Source organism: Canis lupus, chromosome X (assembly GCF_003254725.2).
Source record: "Canis lupus dingo isolate Sandy chromosome X, ASM325472v2, whole genome shotgun sequence".
Lineage (NCBI taxonomy): Eukaryota > Metazoa > Chordata > Mammalia > Carnivora > Canidae > Canis > Canis lupus.
Genome location: NC_064281.1, coordinates 51492940 through 51502606, shown reverse-complemented (window position 1 = coordinate 51502606; position 9667 = coordinate 51492940). Strand labels below are relative to the sequence as shown.

The window sequence follows — 9667 nt, the reverse complement described above, 5'->3', positions numbered from 1 at the left end:
CAGGTCTCCAAGAAAACATAGTGATCTAACCCAGTTTTCTCACGTTATAGATGAAAAAGCTAAGGCCACAAGTCACACTGAGATTTAGTTCATTTCCAGCTCTAGAACCCGAATTTCTTGATTACTAACCTAAGGGTCTTTTATGACTTCATGCTTCATCTTATAAACTTATCCTTAAATTCTTATGGCTTAGAATACTTTTTCCAAAAAGCAATAATGAAAATTGAGATTACATTAATAATTGGTTGTGTAGAGAGCATTGCAGTGGTACATTTTGTATTCTATGAAAATCAATAAGACAATCCCATATTTCAAAAGTTTGTGAATAAAATTAAAACACTATGTCAAGAGAAAACATATTTGTCTGACTAAAGCAGAAAGAATGGCTTAGTTTTAACAGCAACTTTGGGATCAGTTGTGTCAACATGTAAAGGGAGAATTGTTAATTGGGAAGAGAGGGGATCATTATGGACACATTATGGTGGTGTCTATTCCAGGAAGTTTAACCAACCACCAGAATCTGAAGGACCTTCAAAGTCAAGTTACTAGAAACAGGGTTTCTAAGAGGTAGAAATAATCTGAATAAACTATTCCTTAAATTTATCCCTGCCTTTTTTGTCTGGCTCCTTGCTTATTAAACAATCTTCTCATCTGCTTAGTAATTTGGCTTTCTAGGAAGTGACAATGCTCCCTCTCTGCAGGCTCTTGTTTGTCTTAAGTCCTCTTTTCACTCTTCACTGTCATTGGGCAATTATCTCTATTGCCACAGTTTCTACTTCCTCCTATAATCAATGAATCCCAAATCTCTAGCTCTAGTTTGGTCCCCTATCCTGAGCTCCAAATTATTTGTCCAACTTTCTACTACTATATGGCTCTAAGTCCCATATGACCTTCAAATGAAATCTGTTAGAAACAGTGGATTTGTTAGAGTTCAAACCAAGCACACAGCACAATCAATGCAGAATTATACAAGCCAAAGGTTTTTGTTTTGTTTTGCTTTTTCAAAAATATGCTATTTACAAAGGGGTATATGTAGAGTAACAATAAAGGATTAGGGCAGTATGCCAAATTGGTAGCCCTTGAGCTGTTATCACTCCTAGGGGAGGACTAAGGGAGGGAGTAGTTGCTAGAATCTGGAAGAAGATACAGTTCTGTAGACTTGGCCACCTTGAAAGGAGCAGTGTTTTTCAGTTGAGAGACTCATGCAGCCCAAGGCAAGTTCTCAGAGAGAAAATCAAGGGAATAATAATTCTATATTACTGATTTTCATTCAGTTTTCTGATGGTGCCTCCTGTTGGCTGAACCCATGAAGACATGGCAACCCAGAAATGAAACTCATAAAATTCACAAAGGTCAGCTTTCTGGGATTCGATTTTGAAGACCCAATAGAAGATATGTGATTATGTGGCATGTATGTGTTTTTGTGGATTTACATGTGCATTTTGCATGTATGTATGTATATGTATATGCATATATATATAATCTCTGTAAAACTATCCTAGCTACCTATCCTTTTTTTTTTTGACTATTTTGAATTTATTTCCTTTAATACCGCCTCCTTGCGATTTCCAGAGAGAAAATACAAAATAAGAAACAGATTTCGTTTCAAATACATAAACAGTGTGCTGGAGTTTAAAGCATTACTGATAACATTGTTACAGAAGAATGTCAGCTTACTCCAGGGCACTTCAGTATTCCTGAGGAATAAACATGATTTCTCTTTTCTTCCCACTGGGATGTTCTCAGGTGTAAGTCACTGCTCCTGCCCTTTGTCATATTTTCCATGTAGAAGATATGGAGCCTGGAAATCATGCTGACAGTTGGAGTAGGCCATTCCCAATCCCATGCCAGAACCAAAGGCTAATGGCCACATTCTTCTTTTAAAGAAGGTAAGTGAGAAAACAAGTCCTAATCCAAAACCAGTACCTATCTTCACGACCGCATCCGCCATGCACCGGGCCCACTTCCTGCAGAGCTCTGAATCCGACATGTTCCCCACCTGCGGCTCCCGCTTCCCTAGCTACCTATCCTACACCAAAAAAATACTTTTGATTTGCCTTGCTTAACCAAAATCAGGGCCCAAAGAGGAAGAATGTAGTTCTCCAAAAGGGGGTCCTATAAAACAGTATTTTATACGATATTAATATGTATTAAAAGAAAAATGGAAAAAAAAACAAAAAAAAAAAAAGAAAAATGGATTCCATGACTAGATAAGTTTGAAAGACACTGGGTGAAACAAAGTTTAACAGTGTTCTATACTTTAAGACTTTCAAGATTTTCCATGTAATATTCTAATAAGCTCCACAAATCTTTAAGAGAAGGGTGCATATTTAATATTTAAAATAATTTGGCTTCTTTTGCAGAAGATTTTATGGAACTAATGTTATAAGGAACACATTTTGAGAAATTCTGGCCTAATCTAATACCCCCATTTGACATATAAAAAATGAGGTACAGAGAAGAGAATGAGTTTTTCCCAAGGTCCCAAGATGGCTCAATAAAAGGATTAGTTACAACTCAAACCCAGAACTCAGGAATCTGTGTTTCACTGTTTGCAGCATATGGCATTCCCTAACCAGCTTAACTTAATAACAGTATATTATTAATTTATTTTCTATTATTTTACCTAAACCTTTTTGGATTTTATTTCAACTTCTTTATACTACCACTTTGGGTAACAACTACTTAAAATTACTATTTTCTGTGTAAAATATCACTTTTTTATTTGCCTTAAAATTACCTTTTTTCAATCTTTAGGGAAAAGCTCCAAATTCTCTTATTTTGCATTTTGTGAACAAAGCTATTTTTCCTCCTCTTCATGCTTTTCATGATAGTGGTCTTTGATTTTTTTATTGTCTCTCAGTCTCTTGTCTTTTAATACTGAAAGCACATGGAACTAAGAGTTAGGAGTAGTATTAAGGCTAAGCTCCACTAATGAGCTGCACAGTAATCTTGAGCAAGTCCTAGTTATGGTCCACAGTTCCTTCATATGTAAAATTAAAGGAACAGGGGCTGGCAAATAGCTTGGTAGATACTTAGATGCTTTGTTAGAATCTGTGATTTAGAATTCTTAGGCTTCACATAGTATTCTCAATGTAGCTGCCTCTTGATTTTACATAAGAGTAAGATGGTGATGAGTAGGGGAGGTCATGTGCTGTTTCTTAATTTGTTTCCAATTGTTATTGAGGATGAGTAAATTTTCTTTATTTCAAATCCATCATTGTATAGATGTAATTTCAAAACTTTTAGTGTGTTGCCTTATATTGCCCATGTTAAACTCATCTACCATCTTTCTGCTCTCTCACATAGCCCTCAGGAGAGAACCCTGATGTTTGTCCTTGCAAGGTGGTCATTTACCTACCTGCAAGAGTTGTATTTAAGCTGCAAGCCCTATTCTATACAATTTATAGGGATATTAGAATGCACTCAGAGCATCAGAAGAGCTTCAAGTTTTTAGCTTAGGATATTAAATGATTTTTCTCCTACTATTTTATTCTGAAATTTTTCAAATGCAAAGATAATTGTAAAGGTACTGAATATCTCTATCACTTCATCATCATTCTTAAAGAAATTATCTTATATCAATAGAATTATCTAATATACAGTCCATATTGAAATTTCCTCAATTGTCCCCTAAATATTTTTATTTAAGTTCAATTTGCCAACATAGAGTATAACCCCCTAGTGTTCATACCATCAAGTTCCCTCCTTGGTACCCATCACCTAGTTACCCCACCTCCCCTCACCCTGCAGCCCTTTGTTTGTTTCCAGAGTTAGGAGACTCAAAGGGTTTGTCTCCCTCTCTAATATTTCCCATTCAGTTCCCCTCCTTTCCCTTATAACCCCTTTCACTATTTCTTGTATTCCACACATGAGTGAAACCACATAATAATTGTCCTTCTCTGATTAACTATTTCACTCAGCATAATATCCTCCAGTTCCAACCACATCAAAGCAAATGGTGAGTATTCATTTTTCTGATGGCTGAGTAATATTCCATTATATATATATATATATATATATATATACACTACATTTTCTTTTTTTTTTATTTATTTTTTATTGGTGTTCAATTTACTAACATACAGAATAACCCCCAGTGCCCGTCACCCATTCACTCCCACCCCCGCCCTCCTCCCCTTCTACCACCCCTAGTTCGTTTCCCAGAGTTAGCAGTCTTTACGTTCTGTCTCCCTTTCTGATATTTCCCACACATTTCTTCTCCCTTCCCTTATATTCCCTTTCACTATTATTTATATTCCCCAAATGAATGAGAACATATAATGTTTGTCTTTCTCCGACTGACTTACTTCACTCAGCATAATACCCTCCAGTTCCATCCACGTTGAAGCAAATGGTGGGTATTTGTCATTTCTAATAGCTGAGTGATATTCCATTGTATACATAAACCACATCTTCTTTATCCATTCATCTTTCGTTGGACACCGAGGCTCCTTCCACAGTTTGGCTATTGTGGCCATTGCTGCTATAAACATCGGGGTGCAGGTGTCCCGGCGTTTCATTGCATTTGTATCTTTGGGGTAAATCCCCAACAGTGCAATTGCTGGGTCATAGGGCAGGTATATTTTTAACTGTTTGAGGAACCTCCACACAGTTTTCCAGAGTGGCTGCACCAGTTCACATTCCCACCAACAGTGTAAGAGGGTTCCCTTTTCTCCGCATCCTCTCCAACATTTGTGGTTTCCTGCCTTGTTAATTTTCCCCATTCTCACTGGTGTGAGGTGGTGTCTCATTGTGGTTTTGATTTGTATTTCCCTGATGGCAAGTGATGCAGAGCATTTTCTCAGGTGCATGTTGGCCATGTCTATGTCTTCCTCTGTGAGATTTCTCTTCATGTCTTTTGCCCATTTCATGATTGGATTGTTTGTTTCTTTGGTGTTGAGTTTAATAAGTTCTTTATAGATCTTGGAAACAACCTACAGAATGGGAGAAGATATTTGCAAATATATACTACATTTTCTATATCCATTTATCTGTCGAAGGACATCATAGCTCCTTCCACAGTTTGGATATTATGGAAATTTCTGCTATGAACATTGGGGTGCAAGTGTCCCAGCATTTGACTGCATCTGTGTCTTTGGGGGTAAATACCCAGTAATGCAATTGCTGGGTCATACGGTAGCTCTATTTTTAACTTCTTGAGGAACCTCCACACTATTTTCCAGAGTGGCTGTACCAGTTTGCATTCCCACCAACAGTGCAAGAGAGTTCCCCTTTCTCCACATCCTCTCCAACATTTGTTGTTCCCTGTCTTGTTAATTTTCACCATTCTCACTGCTGTTGGTGGTATCGCATTGTGGTTTTGATTTGTATTTCCCTCATAGCAAGTGATGCGGAGCATTTTTTTCATGTGCTTGTTAACCATGTGTATGCCTTCTTTGGAGAAATGTCTGTTCATGTCTTCTGCTCATTTAAGATTGGATTGTTTGTTTCTTGTTTAAGAAGTTCTTTAGAAATCTTATTGTCCTTTATCTGATATTGCATTTGCAGATATCTTCTCCCATTCTGTAGGTTGTCTTTTAGTTTTGTTGACTGTTTCTTTTGCTATGCAGAACCTTTTATCTTGATGAAGTCCCAATAATTCATTTTTGCTTTTGTTTCCCTTGCCTTCATAGATGTATCTTGCAAGAAGTTGCTGTGGCCAAGTTCAAAAAGGGTGTTGCCTGTGTTCTCCTCTAGGATTTTGATGGATTGAACAGATCTTTAGATCTGTTCTCCTCTAGGATTTTGATGGATTCTTGTCTCACATTTAGATCTCTCATCCATTTTGAGTTTATCTTCTTGTATGGTGTAAGAGAATGGTCTAGTTTCATTCTTCTGCATGTGGCTGTCCAATTTTCCCAACACCGTTTATTGAAGAGAATGTCCTTTTTCCAGTGGGTATTCTTTCCTTCTTTGTCAATTTCATTTTCTAATATTTAGTTGAGCATGTTTGCCTTTATATTTGTAAAGGAAATTAACTTGTAGTTTTCTTTCCTTTTTATGTGTTTTTTTTAAGATTTTATTTATTTATGGGAGAGTGAGAGAGAGACAGAGACAGAGACACAGGCAGAGGGAGAAGCAGGCTCCATGCAGGGAGCCTGACATGGGACTCGATCCTGGGTCTCCAGGATCAGGCCCTGGAGTGAAGGCGGCACTGAACCGCTGAGCCGCCCAGGCTGCCCATGTGTTTGGTTTTGTTATCAGAGTAATATTGGCCTTCTGGAATGAGTTGAGAAATAACCTCTCATCTTCTGTATTTTTGAAAGGATTTGGAGATGTTGGTCTTAATTTTATGTAAATGTTTCATAGAATTAATCAGTAAAGCCATTTGGGCTGGGGCTTTTTTGGTAAGAATTTTAAAAATTTCTAATTCACTATCTTTATTATTTGAACTATTCAGATTTTTGTTCTTCCTTGATTGATTCTGATTATGCCTTCCTAGAAATTATTTATTTCATCTAAGTTATCTGCTATGACTTTTCATCTAAGTTATATTTATTACTATACAGTTTTCCATAGTATTCCTCCATGATCCTTTTTATTTCTGTAAGATTTAGAGTGATACTTCCTCTTATATCTTTTATTCCTTTTTTTAGTTTCAACTTTTTATTTATATTCTAGTTTGTTAACATAAAGTGTAATACTGGTCTCAGGAGTAGAACTTAGTAATTCATCACTTACATATAACACTCAGTGCTCATCATAATTACCCTCCTTAACATACATCACCCACTTTACCCATCACCTGTCCACCTCCCTTCAATCAAACCTCAGTTTGTTCTCTATAGTTAAGGATTACTTATGGTTTGCCTCCTTCTCTTTCTTTTCCCCTTCCCATATGTTCATCTGTTTTGTTTCTTAAATTCCTCACAAGAGTGGAATCATATGGTATTTTTCTTTCTCTGATTTGCCTTGTTTAGCATAATACAGTTTAGCTCCATCCCCATTGTCATGAATGGCAAGAGTTCATTCTTTTGAAGACTGAGTAATATTTATATATGAAGAATGAACATATATATATATATATATATATATATATATATATATATATGCAACATCTGTTTTATCCTTTCATCAGTTCATGGATATGGATATTTGGGCTCTTTCCATAATTTGGGTATTGTTGATAATAAACATTGGGCTGCACATGCATCTTCAAATCACTATGTTTGTATCCTTTGGATAAATACCTAGTAGTGCAACTGCTAGGTCACATGGTAGTTCTATTTTTAACTTTTTGAGGAGCCTCCATACTGTTTTCCACAGTAGCTGCACCAGTTTGCATTCCCACCAACAATGTTCAAGTTCTCACTGACTTTATGAACTCTTCTCTCAAGGTTGCTGAGCATCCACATGACTATTACTTTGAACTCTTTAGATTTATTATCTCCTTTTTGTTTAGTTATTTTTTGAACAAAATTTTTTTGTTTGTCTTTCCTTTGGAGCATATATCTTCTGTCTCCTTTTGTTTGACATTCAGCGTTTGTTTCTATGAATTAGACAAAGCCGCTATTTCTCTTATACTTGAAAGAATTGCTTTGTGTAGGAACAACTCCTACGTGTACTTTGTGTCTCACAACTTTGGCTGGCTGGTTGGAGTTATGACAGTCATGAGTTGGTTATCTTTGGACAGTCTGTTCTGAGGCTGCCCTGGTAGGATCCTAAATCGGAAGACAGCACAGTCCAGGAAAACATGGGGCTCTCAGCACAGAGAATACCTTGTCAGGACAGCTGAAAATTCAGGAATGTAGGTCAAGGGGACCCGAGGTGACCTGTGAAAGGAGTACCCTACCAGGGTGGCTAAAAATAAAATGGGTGTGTTGCTGGTATATTCTGATGACTGTGCTACCTTGGTGAAAAGGGAAAAGTATAGTGGGCATTGTCCAAGAGTGTCACAGTGAATGCCATGCTGGGCTCACACTGTGCGGCCTCCTTGAGGAAATGGCTATGGCTTATACCAGTTGGGGTCAGAGTTTGTTGAGATGACAGGTCTGGCAGGGTACACATAAACTTCCTGTCTGCATCTCAAGGTGGAAGGGGAATTTGAACAATGGTGTGTACATGCCGATCAAAACCTAGACAGTGTTTTAGAGTTGTCTTGACATATGGTAAAGTTCTTTTTTTTTAAATTTTTATTTATTTATGATAGTCACACACACACACACACACACACACAGAGACAGAGAAAGAGAGGCAGAGACATAGGCAGAGGGAGAAGCAGGCTCCATGCACCGGGAGCCCGACGTGGGATTCGATCCCAGGTCTCCAGGATCACGCCCTGGGCCAAAGGCAGGCGCTAAACCACTGCGCCACCCAGGGATCCCATATCGTGACTTACTATATTCCAGTTTCGGTTATTTTATTTTATTTATTTTTAATTTAATTTAATATTTTATTTTACTTTATTAAGTTCAATTTGGCAACATAGAGCATAACACCAACAGCTCATCTTGTCAAGTACCCCCTCAGTGCCCGTCACCCAGTCACTGCAACCCCTGCCCACCTCCCTTTCCACTACCCCGTGTTTGTTTTCCAGAGATAGGTGTCCCACATGTTCTGTCACCATCACTAATATTTTCATTTATTTTCTCTCCTTTTCCCTTTATTCCTATCCACTAATTTTTATATTCCCCAAACAAATGACACAATATAATGTTTGTCTTTCTCCAATTGACTTATTTCCTCAGCATAATACCCTCCAGGTCCATCCATGTCGAAGCAAATGGTGGGTATTTATCATTTCTAATGGCTGAGTAATATTCCATTGTATACAAAGACCACATCTTCTTTATCCAAACATCTTTCTTTTTTTTATAATAAATTTATTTTTTACTGGTGTTCAATTTGCCAACATACAGAATAACACCCAGTGCTCATCCTGTCAAGTGCCCCCCTCAGTGCCCGTCACCCATTCACCCCCACCCCCCACCTCCTCCCCTACCACCATCCCTACTTTGTTTCCCAGAGTTAGGAGTCTTCATGTTCTGTCTCCCTTTCTGATATTTCCTACCCATTTCTTCTCCCTTCCCTTCTATTCCCTTTCACTATTATTTATATTCCCCAAATGAATGAGCCCATGTAATGTTTGTCCTTCTCCGATCGATTTATTTCACTCAGCATAATACCCTCCAGTTCTATCCACGTTGAAGCAAATGGTGGGTATTTGTCATTTCTAATGGCTGAGTAATATTCCATTGTATACATAAACCACATCTTCTTTATCCAATCATCTTTCAAAGGACACCGAGGCTCCTTCCACAGTTTGGCTATTGTGGACACTCCAGCGTTTCACTGCATCTGTATCTTTGGGGTAAATCCCCAACAGTGCAATTGCTGGGTTGTAGGGCAGCTCTATTTTTAACTCTTTGAGGAACCTCCACACAATTTTCCAGTGGCTGTACCAATTCATATTCCGACCAACAGTGCAAGAGGGTTCCCCTTTCCCACATCCTCTCCAACATTTGTTGTTTCTTGCCTTGTTAATTTTCACCATTCTCACTGGGGTGAGGTGGTATCCCATTGTGGTATTGATTTGTATTTCCCTGATGGCCACTGGTGCAGAGCGTTTCTTCATGTGCTCGTGGCCATGCCTATGTCTTTCTCTGTGAAATTTCTGTTCAAGTATTTTGCCCATTTCATGATTGGATTGTTTGTTTCTTTGCTG

At 37.9% G+C, this 9667-nt stretch overlaps 1 protein-coding gene across 1 annotated transcript; it reads right to left on the bottom strand.

Annotated features, from left to right (window-relative positions):
- Positions 1 to 1522: 1522 nt before the first annotated feature.
- Positions 1523 to 2015, bottom strand: LOC112671931 (MICOS complex subunit MIC10). Its single transcript, XM_035711979.2, has one exon. The coding sequence runs from the start codon at positions 1988 to 1990 to the stop codon at positions 1754 to 1756; it is 237 nt and encodes a 78-aa protein (XP_035567872.1). The 5' UTR covers positions 1991 to 2015; the 3' UTR covers positions 1523 to 1753.
- Positions 2016 to 9667: the final 7652 nt, after the last annotated feature.